The 24499-nt window shown below is 36.4% G+C and overlaps 2 protein-coding genes across 8 annotated transcripts in view; both read right to left on the bottom strand.

Annotated features, from left to right (window-relative positions):
- LOC128863423 (lipase member H-A) overlaps positions 1 to 12733 on the bottom strand; it is a 37773-nt gene extending 25040 nt beyond the window's left edge. Inside the window, exon 1 of one of the 4 annotated variants that reach the window (XM_054102574.1) lies at positions 12660 to 12733. Coding sequence is in view for 1 of the 4 variants with exons in the window: in XM_054102573.1 (XP_053958548.1) it covers positions 12006 to 12069 (64 nt within the window). In the remaining 3 variants the exon portion in view is untranslated. Of the gene's footprint in view, positions 1 to 12005; positions 12222 to 12554; positions 12576 to 12659 lie in introns of those variants that run through there. The other 3 variants (XM_054102576.1, XM_054102575.1, XM_054102573.1) reach the window with 3 other exon arrangements.
- Positions 12734 to 20344: 7611 nt separating this feature from the next.
- On the bottom strand, positions 20345 to 24107 carry LOC128862932 (serine/threonine-protein phosphatase PP2A 65 kDa regulatory subunit). 4 transcript variants are annotated; one of them, XM_054101771.1, is made up of 10 exons: positions 23794 to 24107; positions 23579 to 23732; positions 23107 to 23525; positions 22974 to 23048; positions 22766 to 22903; positions 22249 to 22590; positions 21902 to 22187; positions 21575 to 21847; positions 21365 to 21493; positions 20345 to 20710 (listed from the first exon to the last, which is right to left on the bottom strand). In XM_054101771.1, exons 1-10 carry the CDS (start codon positions 23875 to 23877, stop codon positions 20706 to 20708), a joined length of 1905 nt encoding a protein of 634 aa, XP_053957746.1. In that variant the 5' UTR covers positions 23878 to 24107; the 3' UTR covers positions 20345 to 20705. The 4 variants fall into 4 exon arrangements, with proteins under 4 accessions (XP_053957746.1, XP_053957745.1, XP_053957748.1 ...); XM_054101770.1 differs by having other exon boundaries at positions 20345 to 20651; XM_054101773.1 differs by lacking the exon at positions 21365 to 21493.
- Positions 24108 to 24499: the final 392 nt, after the last annotated feature.

The raw sequence follows: 24499 nt of genomic DNA, 5'->3' as shown, positions 1-24499 counted from the left end.
GAAAGCCGATGGTTCACATCAAAATCAAAAAATCAGGTAGTGAACGAAAATATTTTGAAACAGCAAGGTGAGGAAATACTACACATAATTCGCACTTTGGAAATACCTAAGAGAATTGCAAGGTCAATAGATTTTCTGGGGTCCGCCCTGAAATTTATAGCCGGTACCCCGGACCACGAAGATTTTGAACTGCTCTTGACAAAGGAAAGCATACTAATAGAAAACAACAATAGGCAGATTAGAATTAACTCCGATTTACAAAATAGAATTAACGAAATTACCAACCTAATCAATACACTTCGCGGAAATCAAACGGATTGGATATTAAAAGACGAGGAAACATTGCTCTGTGAAAATTTGGTAAGAAGAAATAACCATATAATCAGCCAACTAAACAGACTAGCACTCTCCATTGTGTTGGCAAAAAGTAATATCATAAATCCACTTATTTTGGATGACGAAGAGATGGATCAAGCGTTCAATTCCGAACAATTACCCTTTAGTTTAAGTAATTTACTTTTAGTATCTAAGGTAAAAATTTTGCAAAGTTCTGATGTTATTTACTATATTCTTAAGGTTCCTAAGGTTACAAATTTCTGTCAATTCCTAAAAATCTATCCTGTAGTCCATAATAATAGTATCGTAAAGCTAGAGACCACGCTTGCGGCAAAATGTAGCGATACGTTTCAACCACTCGAGAACTGCAATGACACTCTGGTAGCTAAAGTGTGCAAACCGGCTCACTCAGATTGTTTGGGTCAGATGCTAAATAATAACACAGCTAATTGTTCATCAGAATCGGCATATCACATACCATCAGTTCAAAAAATAGAAGAGGGCATCATTATTCTTAACAACGTGCAACCAACGACAATATTTGATCAACGAAAATTGGAAATAAGGGGAACGTATCTGCTTCTTTTTCGTGACTCTATCACCATAAATGATACAACTTATGTGGTAAAAAGAGAACCGACTTATATCCAACCACATCCTCCAAAAACCGTATCCATTAATTACTTGGAACACCATACGAGTTTGTCCCTACCATATTTGCACCAAATTTATATCGACAACATCTCTCGCATTCACGAATTGAAGGAGGGTATATCTGTTCATCGTAATTTGTTCTGGACGATTTTTTCTTTTCCTCCATTATTATTGATCGCAATAGCAATTTTTTTCATCCACCGCAGAAACAAATTAGCAAGTAATAAAGTAAAAACTCAGAGGGCAGTAGAGGAAATTTTGGCACGAGTCGAGGACGGCTCGTCTTAAGAGGGGGAGAAGTTAGCGCATTGCACACTTGCAAAGCTAAAACAGAGATTTGATGATTCCCTTGAATCACTCCCACGCTACTGGCTGTTCGTAATTAGATCGCACAGCTTACTCCTACGCCTGCCCGTCTTTTGGATTTTGCAAATAAACAAATCTTACAGCGGTCAAGCTGATCATCAATTTACGTACGTGACTTTTGGCAGCTTGAGGAATGCAGCTGAGAATGCATTCGTACCAACATACAAACAAAGCTGCCGGCGCAACTACACCAACACAAACTCAATAGCTACACCGCAAGTAGGGATTTAGGGTAGATTGTAAGAATATAGTTTTTAGTTGAGATTGGAGTTTAATAAAGAACGGTCGAAAGTTGAGATTGGAGTTTAATAAAGAACGGTCGAAAGTTGAGATTGGAGTTTAATAAAGAACGGCAAAAATTAGAAAAGTTACACAATCGGCAAAAAAAAAATTCTTTCCTTAACCCCAAAAACCTTGTAAATACTTCCAATACTTACTCCCGCACAAAAAGTCAGCGCATTGCCTTGCATTATGGCTGCTAAAACTAAGAAAAAAGACGCAGTTATACATTGGATCAGTGGCGCCAGCAAGAGGAAGCGGGCAATCGCGGGAATAGCGCAGACACACCAAAATTTAGCGAAGTCCTCAACTATCTGTGTAATCCCTCTGACAGAAAAATGAGAAACACAGACGGCGCTCTAAACAGTCAGGTGGGCATTCCCACAATATAGGACTGGTAGCGGCAGGCTAATCACCTACCCTACCTGAAAGTAAAATAGATTAACGAAACCAATGCAAGACTGAGTCTTGTCGAGGCCCTATGCTCCCGAATGGAGAGAACAAGGAAAAAACTTCACTAGACAGGGCTAGTTCTGTTTTTTCCTTAATTGTGAAGATATAAAAGTAAAGGGTCATCAATTTAGAGGTATCGAATTTTAAATTGAAATAAAACAACGAAAATTCAAATTATTTATTATTTACCCTTTGGCATTTTCGATATGATCTGTACAATAATTGCAAATAAAATGAATTCAGATGTAGGTAATAAAGAGTATTTCAAAAATGACACCTATGTAGATGCTGGTAGTGAATAATTCCTAGACGGTACTTTTACATTTATCAAGTAAACAAATGCACAATTTATAGGATGGAAAAATGCGTTAAAATTATAGAAACTTATTATGAAAATGGTCGACCTTTAAGAACAACATATCGCAAAATTCATGATTGTTTGTTGAAAATAATCGTCCGAATGAGTCGACAATCAAAGGTTGGTGAAAAGTTTCAAGAAACTGGTTCTGTCGAGGATTGAAAAAGGACCGGCATACTAGACCGGGGTTATTTAAAAAATAAAGTCTATGTGATTAAACCAACAACGACTCCAGGGCTGAAACACAACATTCGGATCGAGATTGCTGACAGCCAGTAGATGCGCTCATGGTGGACATTTAAATGATGACATTTTTTTCATACAATTATTATGAGCTATATTTTGAAAAAAGGGCAACCTGAAAGAATCTAAATTTTTTACATGGTTTATTTTAAAACAACAACTAGGTGCATCTTTGGAAATACCTTTTATTAATAATAATACACACTAATATCAGACGCTAGTAGCCCCAGGTCAGCTAAAAATAAATAAACAAATAAAATATGTTCGAATAACGGTTTTAAAACAATAAGCAAACTATTTCCGTGAGCACAAATTCTCATCTCGCACGTTTTTTTTTATAATTACTTAACTGAACAATATTTGTACTTGATGAATAACGAAGTTCTTTAAGGGGTTAGGTGGGTTTCAAAAGCTCAAAATAGGTACATTTTTATGAATTTTTTTTTATTTAATCAACAGAATATTTCATTCCATCAATTTAACACATAAAAGATACATATTTTATAAGTAGTTTGTGAAATTTTCATTGAAAAATTTTGAAAATTAAGGCGTGGACACGTCGTCTCCTATGACCCCTCAAAAAAAAGTTCTCTCGGCGTAGTCAGGATAACTCATGACAGATTCATCTGAAATTCAAAAACAAAAAATTTTCTGTTAGTAGATGTTTCAAACTCGTGAAAAAAAAAAAAACAAAAATTACATTTTTGGCGGCGTTGAAAACAAAAATCCCTTATTTTGAGTAGAATTTGCACCCTTCATGCCCTTGAAAAATTACTTGGAATAGGAAAAAAAAAAATTCCTTCGTTCAAGCACGAGATAATGTTATTTTGAAGAAGTGTGCAAAATTTCAAAGAGATCGGTTCATAAGTTTTCGAGAAATCGTGACTACCGATTTCAAAAATGTAGTTTCAAGAAAAACGCGATTGAAACGAACAATAGCTAAGCAGCTGCCTCGATATACCTGCCAATCCAAAGGCTATATCTCTTAGAATATGACTCGGATCGTTTTAAAATTTTAAAGGAATATTCTCAACATATTTAATTATGAGATAAGCAAAAAAAAAAAAATTCGATTTTTTGAAATTTTGAAACCCACCTAACCCCTTAAGAAATGTGCAATAATTAAAATACGCATATAAAAACTAAATTCGTCGATTTAATCAAAGAATTTGAAATTTGTACATGCAAGAGACTATGCAAAATATTTATGTGAGCCACTGTATGTACATCAAACTATAGATCCAGTCAAGTAATGATAATGTATACTGGCAATATTGAATTGATACTCTGATACTGAACACAGGACCGAAGAACCAATTTTTCACGTCTAGACTTACCTGTAACTCTATATTTATTTATTTGTTACATTTTTCTTATGTTTTTATGTAAGTGTAAAGTTACAGGCCAGATATTGAAGGTCAATTTAAAATTTCCCTTACATCCCATTAGAGCATAGGGCATTTCCACCTGCTCCTGCGTTCTACGATTTCCCGCATTCATCGACTTCTTTTTATAGCAATCTTCTCCATGTAGTCTTTGATGGTTCCAATCAAGAGCTTGTCGAAAGACATCCGTTGCATTTTTTCGCAGTACGTGGCCTATTCACTTCCACTTTCGTAAATTTAAATAATAATAATCATAATACAGACTTAACTTAATTTAAGTTAAGAAATTTCAATGCGTTGTTTTTGTATCTTTTATTACATCTGTTTAATATGATTTTAGCAGGTGTGCAACGGGCGTCAGTAATAGGAAAAAATCTACAGGTAAATACTGTGTTTATACATGCATTCTGCGTACCAAGAAGAATTATACCATAAGATTTGTTAATACGAGTACAATGTATGCTCCCATATTTGTAAACAAAAATGATAGGTATTTATAATAAAAAAATATGTATTGAAAAATCTTACGTGTAGGAATTTATGCAATTATGTACATTAGGGTAAGTCGCAAAACCAAAACAAAATTATGGTATTATAAAATGTATTATATTTTAAAGCTTCCACCAAAATATTGGGATTTATGTGAACTGGACCGATTTAAGAATACCGAAAATAACGAAAAAACAGAACCGATTACTTTTTTTAGGGAGAATGATGATGTATAATATAAATATGTATATGGTTATGACTTCAAACTTATATGCCCAAAAAGAAAAAAAAACTCGATAAATTTTGGTTATCTATACTATAAAGGTGAATGTCTGTACGTTGTCCGCGCATCACTACGAAACATTCATATTTTCACCCAATGAAGGTTATAGGCATGTTTTTATGATGGAACTCCCTTCCCACAGTCCCCAGGCCGCGCCACCACTCTCATTCGTCACAAATAATCGAATATTTGCTTAAATTTAATCTAAAAAATCTTAGTTTTTCCTATTTCCCACTATTTATAGCATACTCTAGACTTCATAATCCGCATAATCTGTTCAACTATGACCCAAATGCAAAGTTCAAAGACGGTTTGAGATAGAAAAATAATAAAAATAATTTTGCTTGAAATTTTTCTGATTGGTTGTTTTGATTTTATTCAACGAGGCTTAGCAACGGATGCCGGGTATTGTAATATTATGGTTATTAATAAAAAATTATTTTCTATGAAATTATTGTTTGTAGTTCTTTTATATACATATCCTAAATCCCTCAAAACTACTCCTATGCGAGCGGGGCCGCGGGTTAAAGCTAGTTTCTTCTAATGTCGATGTTGAAATAATATAATTTTTATATTCCCTAACAAAAATCTACTAGTGGGACCAAAATTAAAAGTAACTTTCTAATTGAAACTTCGCTGGCCGATTTGGAAAAAAAATATTTTTTTCAAGCAAGGTCATATCAACATAGTTTGAAATAGAAAAGGGTATTTCAAAAGTGACGCCTAGATGTCAGTAATGAATAATTCCTAGACGGTACCTTTTTTATGTCATCTTTGACAAGTAGGCAGATACACAATTCTACACTATATAAAACGCGTTAAAATTATTGAAACTTGTTATGAAAATGGTCAGCCTTTAAGAAAAACATATCTCAAAATACATTATTTATTTGGTGAAAATAATCGTCCAAATGCAAAGGTGGGTGGTTGTCGGCAATTTAAAGGTCGGTGGGAAAAATTGCAAGAAACTGGTTCTGTCGAGGATAGAAAAAGAACTGACAGCGCAAAAACTAAACGTTCTGTTGAGAATATTGCTGCTGTAGAGCAAAGTTTTGCTTAATAACCTTCAACATCGATATCTCGACGTTCTCACTCGACGTTGGCACTCATGAATCGACTGGTTGTTGGATATTGCCTGAAGACGTGCTCATGGTGGACATTTACATGATGTACTTCTTCACATAAATTTGTTAAGGGCCGTATTTTGCATAGTGAATCCTGAAATAATCCAAATTTTTTTTTAATTTGTTCTATGTTATCGAAAGATCTTTGCGAGGAGTTATGATAGCATATAATGTCCTAATTTGTTTTCTTCATTCATCAATTCACTGATGTGATGATTCGAGGCCCAGTTTAGGTGGTTAATCGCTTGAAAGTGACAATGGAACTTCTTTCATTAATGTATCATAGAAAAAAGTGATGTAGTATATCATTTCGGTACATTTCCTCAATTCCACCAATAAAATAAAAAATAAGTATATATTTATAACAGAATATGAACTCTTTTGAATGGGAAAACACATATACAACATTGTAATCAGCTCATTTTATTGCCTTTTATCTGGAACTGTCAAATGCATAATTGTATACGCAAACGTTTTTAAGCATTTATTAGTTTATAACATATATGCACATTATTTAAGGCATTTAAATAAGCGGACTTAGTTCGCACATACATACGAGTGTGTGCTCCTTTGCATATTTGAAAATTAAATAATCTGAGATTATCTCTTTATCGAATTTTATTATTAACCATTTTTATTAGAAAGGTTGGTTAGATAAGAGTTTCCAATATAAATCAGGAGTTTTTTTAAGAGCTGGAGAACTAAATATGATAATAATGACAGACATATTATTGGAATGAGATTATAATCCGCCGGACTAATGCTTTTTTATAGTATTAGACAAGCGAAAATATACACCGGTACCCAGGTCCCCGGGTATTCGATGGCAAAATTCTTCCCCCCGCTCATTTCACCCCTTAACGGTCTGATACTGGTCACACCTCGAAATGCTGTACATCGTGAAAGTGACTAGGGCTATCAACATTTACTGTAATTTGTGCAATATTTGTAAAAAAAGTAACGCATATGATACTGAAAATGGAGAAATGGTTTTTGAAGCAGAGATTTCGTCGGAACTCAAATGGCACGGCAGGCGAAGGCCGAAGAATGCAAATATTAGATGCATTGATTTGAAATAATATCTGTCATATTCAGTTTTTCAATTTCCCTTTTTTTATTCTATTTACATTTTTCCCTCAAGACGCTTAATTACCTCAAAATTTTCCATCTTGTTTCTGTGTTCCTTTAACTGAATTTGGAGGCTTTATATTAATTTATGCTTTCACAATTTAATACACGACACTTCGTTTTCATTAGTTTGATTAATTTGAATCTCAAAAATCACAATATTACCAAGCCATTCACTGAATTTTCACAAACATGTAATTTCTCCTACTTTTGTTTTGTTCTTTTGTTTTGTATTGCGGGGGGAGCTGACGTCAAACTTGTCAAACTCGTGAAAAATAAAGTTACTGTTTTTTAATGCCGTCACCTTAGTCACTCAATTCGCCTTGGTTTTGCATTAATAAAACCAGTTTCTCAAATTGTTGAGTAGTTCGTTTTATTCTGTAAGTTAGCTTTGATAATACAACGCATTGAGAAAATTAAACGATTACTCACGCATTTTACATTTGGGCACCAAGGCGAATTGAAAACTGCATGTTCACTGTCCACTGCCGGTAGTTTCCAAACTTGGCTACCTGCCCACCTCTTATTTTTTAGAAATTTGTTATTTAGTAATTTTTTTTGATTTGGTTTTTTTTTAAAAAAAAAAAATATCTTTTTTTACTTAAAAAGAATATACGATAATAAAAATGAACATCAAATTTATTAGAATTTTGTTAGGCCTGCACGTAAGAGATCAAACCATTTGTGTTGGACAATTTTATTTAAATAGCGGAAGGCGAAATGCGCCAAATATGGCAGCGTCACAGTTATTCTTGTCGTTTACTAACTTAATATAACATTTACAAATTACATATAAAAAGTAACAATGTGATTAGACACATATGGTAAATATTTTGGTTTACCTTACAAGTTGTTATACGTAGTATTTATGTATATACGTATGTAATATATTACCATAATTATTTTTTTAGTTTAAAAACGTGGTTTTGGTGATTTTTTTAACCACCATGCTCATAACGCAAAACAAGTCCTCTTCTTTTCGTCAAGCGTTAGCAAGTGGTGAATACATGAAGCAACTAGTATAAATAAGCATTTCTTGGCAGCGCTGGAATAGAGCTGCCCAAAGTTACATTTCTTTGTAAAATAGTGAGTTATACCAGTTTTACGAGGTATAACTCTATACTCGCTAGCGGTAAGTCTTGCTCGATAACTTTGTTGTTGCTTTCACATGTACATTTTTTTCAAGTGAGCCGAGCAGAGAGATAGCGATCAGTGAAGCGGCGAATAGAAGATTTATTCGCGTCGAAACTAAATACATAGGTGCAAAAGTTAGAAAAAGACCATTCGGTGTCGCCCAAGACTAAGAACAGTGACAAATACCATATCAGATAAATAATAAATTTATACTCGTTCAAAACCAATTTTATAGAGGAAATTAAGCAAAACGTAAAGGCCGCTTGTAATATGTAAGTATATATACTAGGCCGGGTCGATTTGTAGGGAGGCAAAAAAATCGCCCATTGCTCTGTGAAAATCATATTCTAGGGATCAAAATAAGAAACTTTGTCGAAGGAACCATACCTCTAAAACGAGTTCTGATGTCCCCCAATTTGGGTCGAACTTTTAGTGTCTTTTGTGGGGAGGCAAAAAAATCGCCCATTGTTCTGTGAAAATCATATTCTAGGGATCAAAATAAGAAACTTTGCCGAAGGAACCATACCTCTAAAACGAATTCTGATGTCCCCCAGTTTAACAGCTGGCAAATGATAGATTCTCGAGGCACCAATTTTATATGTAACATAAATTTTAATAATGTGTTGCATATGTATTTGTATCCCGGCGAAATACCAAGAGTCATATAATACTCAAAAATCCAACAATAGGAAGTTCTAGCATTAATTAGCATAAATTGCAAATATTTCCAATATAAAAAGTGGCAGCGTCATTAACAATGTAGTAAAAAATTAAATCGATGTGAACAAACGTAATGTTGGGTTAAATCGCTTTTCAACAACTTTAAATAGCGTTGTAAATTTAAGTCTATGTCAAAAAAAAATGGTAATATATTATATTACAATTTGATTGCTTTTAGGTGCAGCTCCCCGATAGTCCCTTCTCCACGAAATTGAATTGAGCGCAAACTTATGTACATATATTTCATTTTAAATAAGAACTATGTTCTGATCTCTCCATTTATATTTACGTATATACGAGATTAGTTAAAAAATAAGGTGAATTTCCAAAGGGAAGTGTTTTACGTGTTCGGCGATTTTCTGCTATTGACTCTTGGCTCTCCTGGACTCTTCCATTGGGACAATTGGGCTTTGCTTTCGATGTCATAACTAATTATGACCCTTTTAAGGAAATCTGGATCATCGTTGACGTCATTCAAAAATCCCTTAGCGAAGTTGTTTTTGGTAAAAAATCAGCAATTTTGGAACGAACTTCGCTGCCACACGCCTCACGCACAAAATTTCCGAAAAGATTGCATGGCATGAGCCAACCGGTGTGTCGACATCCTTGGCGACTTCTCTAATTGTGATTCGACGATTCTCCATAACAATTTTCTTCACTTTCTCAACATTTTCATCGGTTGTTGATGTTCTGGGGTGCCTAGAGCGAGCGTCGTCATTCACATCTTCTGGACCTTCTAGCTTGTACCATTTGTAAACATTTCTTTTTGGACTCAGAGTACTCTCACCGATAGCAGTACTTTTCGAAAGCAGAAAATGGCAAAACAAGCAAAACACTTGTTTTATTTATGCCTCTCACAAACAAACTAAACATGCTATATTGCTAACAGAGTATGCTATCTTCGGGACGAGTAACCAACATAAAAAAATAATAATCGAAAGTTGAATGTAAGTAGCCCGCGAAATTTGAAAATTTACCATATTTTTAGTGAAATCCGTACAACTTATTCTTGCTTCTCATGGCCTCATTTTGGTTAAAGCTAAGCGCAACTAAACCGAGATACAGCATTTTTGTTGCCTGAAATTGGGAAAACTTTGGTTTTGCCCGCAAACTCGGCATTACCGAGTTGTTAATTTTGTTAGTGGCGCCAATTGGTAGCAATGGATTTGACGCCGCTACATTATGCTAAACATACATATGCATGTACATATGTATGATATGTCCGGCATGTGAAGGCACCCCGCACGACACTAACCACCTTCTCACACGCCTCATCCTGTTGAAACAGCAAGTCTCTTGAGCCTACCGTTAGATGAGCTAGACGGAGACGACCGGTGATTTACACTACACTGACAGGGCAAAGTAATACTGCTAAAACAACAACAACCCCGCTACATTCTTTTTGTAGGTAGCCAAGTAATGGTTCAGGTCCTTAATGTGAATATCGGTCGATTTATTTGTTACGGAAAATTAGGTAGTGTGTATATATTCGAACTACTACGAAGCCAGCCAAGGTAGCTTCAGGAATGAATTCCATATACAATAATAAAGTTTACCCTGTTTAGTGAAGCCATAAAAAAGAATTGTAGAAACTTGTATTTTGACTAGTCTAAAGCACTCAGGTGTACATTGTACATATGTATGTATAAAGCAGTGTGTTTTTTCACCGGTCTTCATTAACTGAAACTATATTTTGTTTTCTAAAACGGTGGACTTTGTTCAGATTTAAAGTTTAACTACACTTTTTGCCAACTATTAAGTATTGTATATATGTATGCACATTCATATATGCATGCTTATACGTATGTATGCATGTAAAGTAATTAAATGAACTATTAGTTCAATTGCCGGGAATGAGTGGAATAATACCGCACGCTTTGAAAAAAGTTTAGGAGGGTAGGGGGGTGTATCAAAGTCATAAAATTGAAAACCGCACCTTCCGGAGGCTTATAGTTTTTTAACAATTTGCTATTAAGGTTGTGTCATTTAGTGAAAAGTTAGTGCTGGCACACACGTGAAAAGAACAAAGTTCGTATACAGGTACTTTTAAATTTTTTGATTTAAAAAAGGGTTGTAAGGGTTACATTCTAAAAGTGAAAAACCTCACCATTGGGGGTATAGTTTTTAAGTTATTTGATTTCAAAATTTGTAAAATTGAACAACAATTCTCCTATATTGGTTATTTCAACAAGCAGAAGAGCTGCCATCTTAAAAATAAACAATATAAAACACTTTAGAAGATAAGAAATTTTATGATTTATTTCTATATTATATTGACCTATGCACATATGTATATATTATAGATATCGCGCGATTTTTTCCAAATTTTCACTATATGATTATTTAAAAAAAAGCGAAAATTTGGAATAAAAAATTACGCGATTTTCACTATATTATTAATATTTTATACATATATGTATATATATATATATTTTTTTTTTTAAATAAATAGCGCCGTAGGCGAAAATCCCCTCATTATTCTAAAGAGTGTGTGGAAATTAATATATGTTCCTATGTTGTATTCACATTGTTTTCTTTGCTTCTTGTAGTACTCTATTTTAGCCATGATTTTATTTAAATTGTTAATTTACGCTATATAAAAATAAAAAAACGTTAGAAACGTGTGTGTATGTTACACAGTTGTAATAATGATTAAAATAAATGTGACAAGTTCACTTATTATATCAAAATTTGGGGAAGGCAAAAGACAAATTTTACAAACAAATAACTTAAAAACTATTAATAACTGAATAGTGTTGGTGCTAGTTTTACCAAAATAAGTACTAAATCAACATCTCCTGTGAGTTTCATTGAAAAATTCGTAATATTTCTCACAAAACAAGCGAACAAGGATACCTAGCCAATTTTACAGAGTCGTTGACTAGCAGGGTGGCTGTCAGTCCGCACTATCTTTGGGTATAAATGTTTGCCGTTTGGGCGCTTGAAGAAGTAACCCTCATCAATCCAACCAGGCTACGCCTTGTGCACAGTACAAACTTTTGCGTAGAATTCCTTTCCACGTAGGGGTCTTCGCCCGCGTTTCAAAAACTTACCCTCATAAATTAAAACGTCATTTGTACGTGTATAGTATGGAGGCGCTTTAACCTCGATCTCCATCACTTAACTGAAATACTTTACTTCGTTTTTTTATTTTCATTTGCAGCCTTCTGGCAACACGATATTATTGGCAGTTACAATGAATTGTTTTATTCTCGTTTAAAATTGGAATTTGATGATTTTGATAAAGGCATTTCAAATTAGTATTCATTGAAATATTTTGAATATTTATGAATTGAATTGAAGTTTAGAAGAAAATATAGTATAATGTGCCAAACTATACATATGTAGTTAAGTTGCTGAAGACATTTTGAAGGCTAAAGTTGTTTAGGAACTTCTCCTTAACATGTCCACTAAGTCGTATTAAAGACATCATTACACTTTGCCTAAAATTGCTTATGCAGCATTTTACTAAACCCAGCACCAATTGTCATATGTAAAATCAAAGCTGTGTTGATCATGATATTAATAAAAAATTATATTAATTTCCATAAATATGCTTTTAAATGCATGCGACAGAAGTAAACACTTAAATATATACATACATAGTATGTATGTACATAAGTATACTTAATTGCACAATGTAGCTTCAAAGTGTTTCGATACCGATTTCGCAAACAACAAATTCAGTGAAAATGAACACTACTCACTTGAAAATGCGCTACACAAATTTATACCACGACACTTGTTTAGCCGAATATCCACGCTTAACTAAACAAATATTAGCGATCGCGGTCTTTTGTAAACATTGATCGTATTGTATTATGTGGAATGAGCGCAAAATGCCGACGAAAGTTTGTTGCTCCATACAGGGAGCTCTCTTCAGAGAACGTAAACGTTTTTACATACATAGCTTGATTCATGTGTTTACACATCTATGTACATATATACATATATTAAGGTGAACCTATTTCTCGATACAGTATATGTAAAATCGTACCTAGTGTTTATGGTAGAAAGGCAAGCGAATGGTTGGTTATAGAACATTTGGCGGGAATCTTCAACAAAGTTCGTGCTATGTATGATAAAGGGCCAGATAGCGATTTCCAGGGATTGCAGCGTATTCTCCAAGTTATTCTAAGTCAGGCTACAAACCATAGAGGTCACTCCGGGGTAAGGAGAAAATGATTTACCACCTACGTTAATATACTTTCAGCTGCTAGCCAATTCAGTAAATATTAATGTGCCATAAAAATCCCACTTGTATGAACCGCAGTAATGTACACATGTATGTACATATGTGCTTCTACTATGCATACTCGTATAAGTACATTTGCTAGATAAGGGGGCGTCCATAAATTACGTGAGATGTTTAAGGGGGGGAGGGGGTCGAGTCAAATCTCATCTAATCTTACGTTGGAGAGAGGGGGCGTCTCGGCAAATATCACGCAATTTTTTTTCTGATTGAAACAAAAAAATTTTACATGCTTAAGATTTAATCTCAAGCGTAATCGTAGTATGATTAAGATCATTCACTAATTCGTTCGAAAGAAAATAATTTCATTCATACTTCGACGTTATACATTACTACTGTCAAACCACCATATTTGTTTTATACCAAATAGCTCAATTTAATCTGAATTTGCGGTACAGTGTAGCCCGTCGGTTGTTTTCGCGCCACTATGAGCCGAACGCCCTATCACTCAGGTTGACGTTTGACAATTCCGGACTTTAAAGAACATGACGGAAAATCATTTGCTCCATTTCTAATACGCGTACCGATTCAACCGCTGAATACCTTCATCAGCACGCCTATTGATCTCGATTGCCCAAGTATACGTGATGATTTAGAGAAAATATGCTGCAGTACATGCAGTATTTACTTCGCATCTATCACAAGAGCTGCAGAGCACAGGAGAGCAGCTCACATTGCACCAGCTAAGCAAGCGCGTATGTTCCGCAAAGTGAGACCCTCACGTATTGTCACAAGACGAGCTAATGAGTTACTGTGCGCAAGCGTCAACGGCTTAGAGTGGCTAGATTAGAACGAAGTTGAAGGAGCACATGATTTTACTGAAAATCATATGGACATGTTGGTCCCAATAGTCTCTCTTGAAACCGCGCATGATTCTCCATGGACTGAATTAGAGTAGATATTTTTTTTTTAATCGCAGTAGTTACGATTTAAGTCTTCTATTGTTAAATTTTTATTACACTTGTAACTCTCAGCAATATTGATTACTAGTCTTAACTAGTCGTAAATAAAAGCACGAAGCAAATTTTTTTTCTTTTTACAATAACAATCCAACGCGTTTACATAAGAAACCCACATTTTGAAAAATCTCACGTGAGATTGGGGGATGGGGGAGGGGGTTGAATAAAATCTCACGACATCTCACCAGGGGGGGAGGGAGGGTCAGAAAATTGAAAAAACCACCTCACGTAATTTATGGACGCCCCCTAAGCTCCATTTTCGTATTCTGTTTATCGCGAGTAGTTGCGTTCTCTCGCTGAGAAACACTCACTCAACAGATTCATACATACATATGTACATATACGTACGCTTCAAATTTGCAAACGCATACATATGGACGGGTCGTTACCTCTCTCAAGCTGAACGATCCAAAAATATTCAGAGAAGTTGTAATTAATAAACACTTATATTTACATATATATTTATGAATATATTTGAGTTTGTATATATGCAAGTATGTGTATAAAAAATGTTATAAGGCCAAAAATGCAGATCTTTGACCCAGCTTAGAGAAGCTAGTTTATGTTTTGCAGGGGTTCCCAAGTTGCGACGCGCTTCTAAAAGAAAACATCGACACCTTCGTGTTATAGGACGAATTATAATGTTTTTATTTGTAATTTAAATAGAACTCTTAAAAATTATAGAATTTGAATTCGTATTATTGCAGCGTCATCAATGAGAAAGATAAGGTTGTTTTTTTCAGCATGCATATGTATGTAGTTTCTTATATTTCAGTTCCTTTTCCCTTCAGCGGTTTAGTATTAATTTTTTCTAATGAAGTAGTAGCTGTGATGAACAGGAGCAACAATAGAAGCTACTTGTATCGCAACCTTTTTGAAATTTCCTGCTAGGCATATTTGATCTGAAGGGTTTTCTTTACTTATACTTACTTTATATGTATATGCCACCTTGCGACGTCTTTGGGCATTTGCGAACCTCTGCAATTTTGTATTTTGAATGTCAATGTGACCTGCTTCTTTGTTGTTGCTTTGTTCATTTGTTACCATTTTGATTCAATCATGGTAAACCAAATACGGAATTTCAAAAACAAAATATAAGCATGTCTGTAAGTGTTGTTGTTGCTCTAGTGTTAACACCTTGTATAGATTCATCTTAACGGCTTAGGAAATTTGTGAACGAAAAATTAACAATTCCTAAAAATCTTTCGTAAATGTATTTATTTAATTGTAAAAAATAAGCGATTTCTTATTTATTGCCGAGATTCCGTCAATGTGGGGCGATGTGCAGAGTGAGTGAACCGTTAACGAAATAATAGAATTCGTATTAACAAGTTCCAGTAGTGTCTGGGTTCGAAACCCCCAAAAGGTCGGCCTTGGGCAATGGCAAATCTCCGAGTGTATATCTGCCATGAAAAGCTCGTTAAAGAAAAAAACAAAACAGAAACTATCTGTTGTTCGGAAGCGGCATAGACAGCATTTCAGACGGACAAGTGGAAAGACTGCACAGCACCTTGCTAGAAATTCCAAGCTGCCTGAAACTAGAAGATACAGTTGACCTAATACTACTCGCAATAATGCCATCCACTCGGTTCCTAACCTAAAACGGATTAACGTAATCCACTCAGCTTCAGATGAGTTCAAAGGGGATCAGCACTAGAAGATCATCTAATACGCCACCACTACTAATAAACTCACATGTATCGCTAGTAGCGCAGCTAGCAGGACTAACGTTAAAACAATCGTAATATTGTTGTTTTTGTAGCAGTATACAATTACAATCTTTGACTCAATAAATAAATTATATTTTGAAATTAATAAAAAAAATTCGGAGGCGCGACCGCTATCACTGACAACAATGAATTGTTCAATATCAACTATGTTAGCAGGACTACTTGTGCCGAAAGCCTTGGACAAATCCAACACTACTAGTACTGCTCCCTTATCGAGACGGCTTTGGTTCAGTTTACGGTTTATCTCTGTATTTATGGCGTTAAATGCAATGGTGATACTGTGCGCTCTACAAAAGCCATGTTGATGTGTAGCTGGCGGCGGTCAAATGTCTGCACTGCTGGGGAAAGGAGAGAGAACACGCGATTGATTCGTTTGGTTGATGGATTTCAGTTGTTGGACCACTCATCCTACTTCCCACTTATCAGGGATTATAAGAACGTCCATGGACAGATTGATTGACTTGGTGAAACAAGCTACTCTCGCTGGACCTATGTTTTTAGGCATCAACCTCCATGATTTGGGAGGTTTTCCCTAATGGCCCCCTGAACTTCATCGTTGGTAAAAGTAAGTGTCGCACTATTGCCAAGCAAGCTGTTGTTGTTGTTGTTGCAGCAGTAATACAAGCCCCCTCATCTAAAGGTAGGCCCAGGAAACATGCTGTTTCGACAGGTTGGGTCCAGAGGGAGAGGGTCATGATTAGGTTTTAAGGGGCATGTGACAAGGTGGTTAGTGTAGTGCGGGGTGCCTTCACATGTCGGACATTTGTATGTTTGGTATGTCGGGGTCAATTCTGGACAGGTAGGAGTTTAACCTGCTACAATACCCAGAACGTAATTAAGCCAGTGTTACACGGTGGTTGGTCTCCGATTACGGAATTCGATTGTCGGGAGCTTAATAAGGTGGTTACGGTCTCCCGGTGAATGTCGTTTAATGTCGGTCTAAACACTGTCTGGTCCAGTAGATGTCTGTTAGTTTTGTCCTGGAACTCGTCGGCGTAGTTGAATAGGTGTCCCCTGACGTGCCTGGAAGGCGGCTCTGGCTCAAGCAGGTGTCTGCAAGGGTGAAACCTACGGTAGCACCCAGACAGCCGGAACTGCTTTCGGAGCAGTTTGTTGTGCTCCATTACAGGGAGCATCTGTGCCTCGTTGTGAAGGTGTTGAAGGGGGGACATCAGAAGGCACCCGTCGGTGTCCGAATGACAGTGTTTTTGCATGTCTGATGCTTTATCCACTGCGTGTCACTAGTGCCAGGCGACCAAACAGGCGCAGCAAAGTTTAGAACCGGCCGACCAATTGTCTTAAATATCGATAGCAACAATTCATTTTCTTTGCCCCAAGTGCTGCCGGCAAGTGATTTGAGGACCTTATTGCACGTTTCCACGACAGTCGGTTCTACGTTCCCGAAACGACCCGAATTTATATCCGGCCAAGGACTGTAACTCCAGCAGCGTTCACCGTATGTAAGTATGGGGAATGTTTATGCTGCTACAACAACAACAGGACCTTGTTGCAATTTTGGACTTTAGTGGCAATTGCGATTGTGTGCGCAGAGAAGGAGAGCAAACTGTCGAAGGTTACACCCAAAATTTTGGGATTGTTTACCGTCAGAATTGGTGTGTCATCGACTTTTACCTTGAGAGGCAGTTTAATCTCCTATGTCCAGGTGGTAAAGAGGATCGCCATGGACTTAGTGGGGGAAAGCTGGAGATTCCTCGCAGTCAAAAAGCGAGAAAGGTCGGTGAGGTAGTTGTTCACTTTGGAGCAGAGGCCTTCGATGCCATTATCGTGCAGTCGTCAGCGAATGTGACCAGGGGGACTTCCTCTGGTGGCTGGGGAAGTTTCGGGACATAGAAGTTGAACAGCAAGGGTGAAAGGACACCACTCTGCGGAACACTTTGCTTGATCTTTCTCTGTTTGGTCACGAAAAATCACTGACGAGTGACGACCGCTCAGATAGTTGGCGGACCAACTCTTCAGCCCTGGCGGGAGTGTCGACTGTAAAATGTCATCTAGAAGGGGGGCATGACTGACTGCGTCGAAAGCCTTTTTCAGGTCCAACGCTACTAGGATAGTCCTCTCGCAGGGGCGGTTTTGGTTAAGCCCGTGGTTTATCTGGGCGTTGATGATGGTGAGTGCAGCGGTGGTGCTGTGTACTCGTCGGAAACCATGTTGATGTGGGGTTGGGGCCAGGTGTTTCGTGAAGAGTGGGAACAGGAGGGCTTCAAGTGTCTTCACTACCGGGGAAAGGAGAGTTATCGGGCGAAAAGATTCCCTTTGGTTGGCGGGTTTCAGTAGTGGGACCACTCTCCTTGGTTTCCACTTGTCAGGGATAATGAGAATGGCTAAGGACAGATTGAAGACCCTAGTGAGAAATCCTACTCCCAATGGTCCCAGGTGCTTCAGCATCAGTATGTTAAGTCCGTCAGGGTTTTGATTTGTTGATGGCCGCCTGAACCTCATCACTGAAGAAAGTAAGTGGCGCACTATCGTTCGTCAGTTTGTGCAGCTGTCTGGTGGCACGACGCTTGGTTCTGTCGGCCGGAGGATGCAGTGTGAAAAGTCGGCTGAAATAGCTCGAGCATCTCTTCGGGTCCGACGAAGTGCAACCGTTAAAGGTGATGGCCACCTTGTCGTTGTGCTATATCTGGCAAGTTGTGTATCCTTCCAGTTGCCACCGGCGGCTATTATGGCTATCGAGGCGATAATGGCTGAATGGTCTAAAGCTGGGGACAGCATAGGTGACTATGTTACGCTATTAATCAGACCAGCAGCGGGTTTCCAACTTTCGCTACCACTAAAATCCGCATATTTGGCAAATATGCCAAATATCCGTCAAAAATTGCAATTCTACCCACCCTGTCGCACCCACGCTTGACTTTAAATAAATGACAAATGCTTTTTTGGAAAATTAATTATTTTAAATTTCCTAAATTCTGTTGTGAGGTTGGACAGTAAGTGCGCTATTAAGCGTTTAAGTCACTGTATATGTGTATATTAATAGAGAAAAGTGAGTACCATAGTAAAAACAAATGTGGCTTCAATTTTGCAACAGATTCGCAAGGCGCATATCCTTGAGAGGGTCTGCGGATTCTTTCAGACGAGATGTTTGTGGAGAAGTTTGTACCAATGTCTTCGAGGATATCCTGTGAGAAAGGGCGGCAAATATTCATATTCTTTTCAGGAAGCTACCAGGGGTCAGTGGGACAAAAATTTTTGGTAAATGTGTCACAAAACATCATTAGCAGACGCTTGAGCGAAGTTGACAATATAATGGCCAAGTACGTGAAATTTCCAAATCAGCCGGAGACATGCGTACAGTAAATCAAAAGCAAGCTTTTTACATTATGAAAAGATACATAATTAAGAATTTATCATCTTTTGCAGATCTTACCGTTAATTCCGTTTCCCAAAAGTGATAGGTGCTATTGACTACACAACAATAATATGTATGTACATATATTTATATATGTAAATATTACCTCTGATTTGTTGATACAACTTTTTAGCATCAATTTTTGCCCGTCGCTAATTTCAGAGTTTACCAAGCGAAAAATTTAGATTTTTATTAATAGAAGATTCGCAATTTTAGCTAGTTGAGTTGTCAAAAAGAGTTTACTCACTCTATCCATTTCGTTCATCGCTAAAAGCTGCCAAAAAATTAACCAAAGCGGAGATTTTGCAGTTTTTAATATAATATTTTAAAAATATTGTGTGAAAATTTTAAGTGAATTCGACAAATACTTTTCGAGTTATTCAACAATTAACAAAGGGCGCTCGCGCGTTCCGGAATCGATAGAAAAACTTTAAATGCGTTTTTCTCGGCGGACACCGTAGCCGAATGGGTAGGTGCGTGACTATCATTCGAAGTTCAAAGAGAACGTTGGTTCCAATCGCGGCGAAACCCCAGAATTAAAAAAAAGTTTTTTCTGATACCGGTCGCCCCTCGGCAGGGTATGGCAAACCTTCGAGTGTATTTCTGCCATGAAAAGGCTTCTCATGAAAAATATTTGCCAATTGGTGATAGCAGAGGAAGAGGAATACCTCTCTTGCGTTGGACTTGGCTTCACTTGGTGTACCCAATTGGCTCCGGTTAACACGAGAAAGAAACGACTGGCGCGTTTTATTAAACTCGGCCAATCAAGAATTAACATAGAAGATACATGTATATATCTAATTGGAGCGCACAAATTTTCCTGAAGTTTGGCCGAGCTCCTCCTTCAATTCAATTTGTGGTGTGCCTCCGAAAATCAGATTTTTTTTTCATGAAAACAGAAACATATTCGGAGACTTGCCATTACATACCCAGTTGCAATTGTTATAGAAAAACGTTTTTCTATCCTTTGGGCTCTTGCCTTGACAAATATGTTATTTGTATGGATTTGGATTTTTGAAAAATGTATCTAAAAATGTGCGCAATCGTTTGCTCATTACAAAATAATACATGAAAAAAGTAGCATCAAGGTATAGTTAATTTTATTTGTATTATTGTATGCACTCGAGTGAACTACTCCTTACAACTGATGATTTATTTTTATATATATTAAACAATCAAGAGCATGTGCAATCCGTGTATCTACTTTTAATTTGATGTAATGCTTAAATTATGTTATGTTCTTATCATTTGCTTTGCACAGTAATAATCTGCAATTTTTTCAAATAGCCAGCTCTTAATGTTTGTTGACTTGAAGATGATGTTTTAAGTTCTTTATTGATCATTTTGAGCCATTAATATTTAATCCTTGCCATTTTTTACTTCGGCTAAATTAAAAAAATGATAAAAAAGTTGAAATGAAAATGTTGAATTTTAAGTGATTACGCTGCAAATAGAAAAAAGAAACAAACAACATTAAAACAGACATTTATAAAAACGTACACATTTAAAAAAAACTAGACATAGTTCGGGAGACATATTTAATGATTTGTAATGTAGTGAAAATTTTACCATGCCCATTACTATTACTATACATATAAACAGATATACGTGTATTTTGATTAGAAATGTATATGACAACGCAGATAATCGTGGAATAAGCATTATACCCACTATATTGTTATAACTTACATAAATAACTGTTTATGATTCTAACGCGATATTTTATGAAATAGAAATATTTCAATTAAAATTTTACGAATTCCAAAGTGTTTTATGCAAATGAATTGTATATTTGAATATATGTAATATTATTTAATACCCCATTAACGTTTTTTGCAAATCCGTTTGCGAATTCCTTTACTAAAGAATTCAAAAATCCAATAATGAATTGGCCTGAACAATAATTCACACATACGCAACTGGGAGACAGTGCACTACACAAAACAACTAAATCGTAATTGCAAGACTGATTGCAATATTTCAAATGAGTATATGTTCACAAGTAGAATGATATATGTTTTTCATTCCGGGGAACGAATATGTAATAGAATTACATATATAATCAAGGTATAATTGAATTGAATTTCACTCAACTAACAGTTAAATGCATTTTCCTCAGTAATACTTTCTGGAGGCGGCTGAACAGCCAATTTTGCCATTAAGGACGCAGAGTTCGCTTTGCCCTCAACTGGCGGGATAACCGATCTAAAAATGTCTAATTCCATTTCTAGGTGTTGTAGAAAATCATGAATAACTCATTAATAATATGAATTTCATTGCTAAATGTTGTATGTGGACAATTATTTACCTGCAGCGATACCCGCAATGGCTTCTGAAGCGAAATGTTTTACGTCAACATCAGGATCAGCATTTAGTTTCTCAAGTGTTGGTTTTACTTGGGAGTCGATAACACTAGCCTCAAGAAACGGAGATATCTTCTGTAGAGTTTTAGCAACATTAAATCGAACATTTGCTACAGGATCTGTCGCCAATAGGAGCACTGTTGGCAGAAGCAATTTCGTAGTGATATCTGTGCCACAAACTTCGGCAAGCATGTTTAGACAAAACAGGCACGTCATACCTAATAAATAAAATATATCAGTAAATTGTATTAAATAATGAATCTTATAATTACGATGCAAGTAGTTTTTATTGCGCGACATAACCAAAATCATAGGAATAATGGCTTGTTCGGCCCATTGGGCACCAAACTGCTCAACTAGTTTTTTCATATTCAATGTGGCCGCCTCACGAATAGCGTAGACATGATCATTCAACCATCCCATACATAAGCCACGAAGTTTTTGATCGAAGAATTCTTGGCCCAATTGGCCTGCCAAGGCGGGCATATATTCAATAATAGCCAAACGCACACGCCATTTAGAGTCTTCAGCTAGTTCCACAATAGCTGGCAATAACGACTAATGTAGAAAAAACTTGATTAGATTAAAAAAAAGATCAACAATATGAACTATGCATTACCTGCGAGAGTTGCTGGATACCAATGACGTCGTTAACACAGTCTAGGTTTGAAATTATATTCAACCTAACCTCAGGACATTCATCCTTTAGTTGTGTGAGGAATAAGGGTAAAAGATGTTCAACAGTATTGTATGCGCCCAACATAGGACTTAACCCCATAATAACCGATGCTAAGGCTGATTTTACGTGAGGGTTAGGATCAGACACTAAATCACGCACATATGGCAATATTGAAGTCATAATAATCTGAACTTGATTGGTTTTGTCTAGATTGGCGCAAAAGTCCTTTACCTTGGTGGCAACTGCTGCACGTACTTCAGCTTCAGCATCCTTTAGTAAATACTACAAAATAAAATTAAACCAATAAGATAAAATAATTAGAATAGTTACTTAGGTTATTTGTATACATTAATGCGATGTTTATTATACAATAATCTAGTTATGAAAATGGTAATCGTTTATTTGTGGTAATTTTTGATTTTTAAATTAGATACTAAGAAATAGTAATTCTACGCACCTGAAAAGCGGGTACTAAATCGACACGGGTTATTTCCGGGCCAACGGCCTTTTGCAATTCAACAAATTTTTCAGCAACCATATACCGCACACGCCAAGAAGAATCGCTAGCACACTGTCGTAGTGTTGGCAAAACCAACTATAAACATTAAAAATTATATTATTGGAAACATAACAACAATATGATTAGTTATAGTTTGTTTATTTACATGTTCCACATCCTCTTGAGGTAGCAATTGGGCAATGCTAACACAGGCTTCTACTGCCAACAAACGAACCGAGTCCTTTAGCGAGAAAAATTTGTTAGTAATAATTGTGCATCACTTATCATTAAATACTTGCCTGGTCGTCTTGTGCTAATTGCACAAAATTCGGAATCAAATCTGACTTCAGATATTCTATTTCCACCACTTTAGCAAATTCACCCAATTTGCTTGCAGCAGCACGTCGAACCATTGGTGTTTCATCCTGACACAACTTACGGAAGTTTGCACGCAATTCGGCTTTCACAGGTTGAGACACTCTCGGATAGCAAACCGAGAAGAGTCCACAGGCCGAAGTACGTGAAGTGAACCAGTCACCAGAAACCAAACGTTGCAATGTCGGCACCACATGGATTTCTAAATCTTGAGCGCTATGTTCTGCTGCTACTGTGCGTAAGGATTCTACTGCTTTGTCGCGAACCACAGTTTCTTCAACTGTTGCTAAGCTCTCGAGGGGTGGTATCAAGTACATGGCATATTCTGGCCCACCTACCAAACCTAAAAAAGAAATACTAATGAGCAAGATAATAAGTGGGAAATTTAATAGTTACTTGTAAAATTGCCAAGTTGATCAGCCAATGCTAAAAGTACTTCATCTTCGTCATAAATTGTTTCGGTCAAAAATGGAATTAGCTCAGAACGTGTACGCTCCTCTCCCAGAGCAAGTGCTATTGTCGACAATTTTTTAATCGAGTTTAACCGTAACTAAATCAAATAAAAATAATTTTATAACGTGAAATTAGATTAATCATCGCAATTTTCAAACCTGGACATCCTCATTTTTCAACTCATCGATTAGTACAGCGATCGGGTAAAGGGAGTCATCGACAGACTTGTCGCTTGCTGCCATTTTTTCTCAAATACAAAGTTCGAGTGGTTAAAGTATATTATGTTATAATGACCCACAAAATATAAGACGCGAATAACTATTATTGATTTCTTATGAAAGAATATCTGTAAGTTAATCTCAAATTTTTTAATGACTTCCACAGATAAATTTTCTACCTGTGATTTCTTATGATATTTTACGTTTGCTGTAAACCCGAAGAAGGGTCGGATTCCGAATATAAGTGTGCATAATGAAATACTCGTCTTTGTTATCGATATATTCTTAGGGCTTCGGCACACTGCAGACTTTATAGTCGGCCTCTGTTGCATTACATTTAAGAGCTATGATGAGGTGCACAATACAATATCTTAGAGTCGCCGGCTAAACAGTTAGATATACAGACCAATTGCGATCAAAATGCCAGTCAACTACCGGCTGGGTGCTTGATAAGTAAGACTGTCAATATACTTATTTTTCTTGGTCGACGTATCCATGCTGGATGTTCGCGATTTTATACGGATGTTATTTGGATCTTTGTCGATTTCCGCAAACTAGACGACATTAAAGTGAATATTTCTGCCATGAAATAGCTCCTCATAAAAAATATCTGCCGCTCGGAGTCGGTTAAAACTCTCCTTCCCTT

This window comes from Anastrepha ludens, chromosome 5 (genome assembly GCF_028408465.1).
Source record: "Anastrepha ludens isolate Willacy chromosome 5, idAnaLude1.1, whole genome shotgun sequence".
NCBI lineage: Eukaryota > Metazoa > Arthropoda > Insecta > Diptera > Tephritidae > Anastrepha > Anastrepha ludens.
Note: the sequence above shows the minus strand (reverse complement) of the source record. Positions and strands in the feature narration are given on the sequence as shown.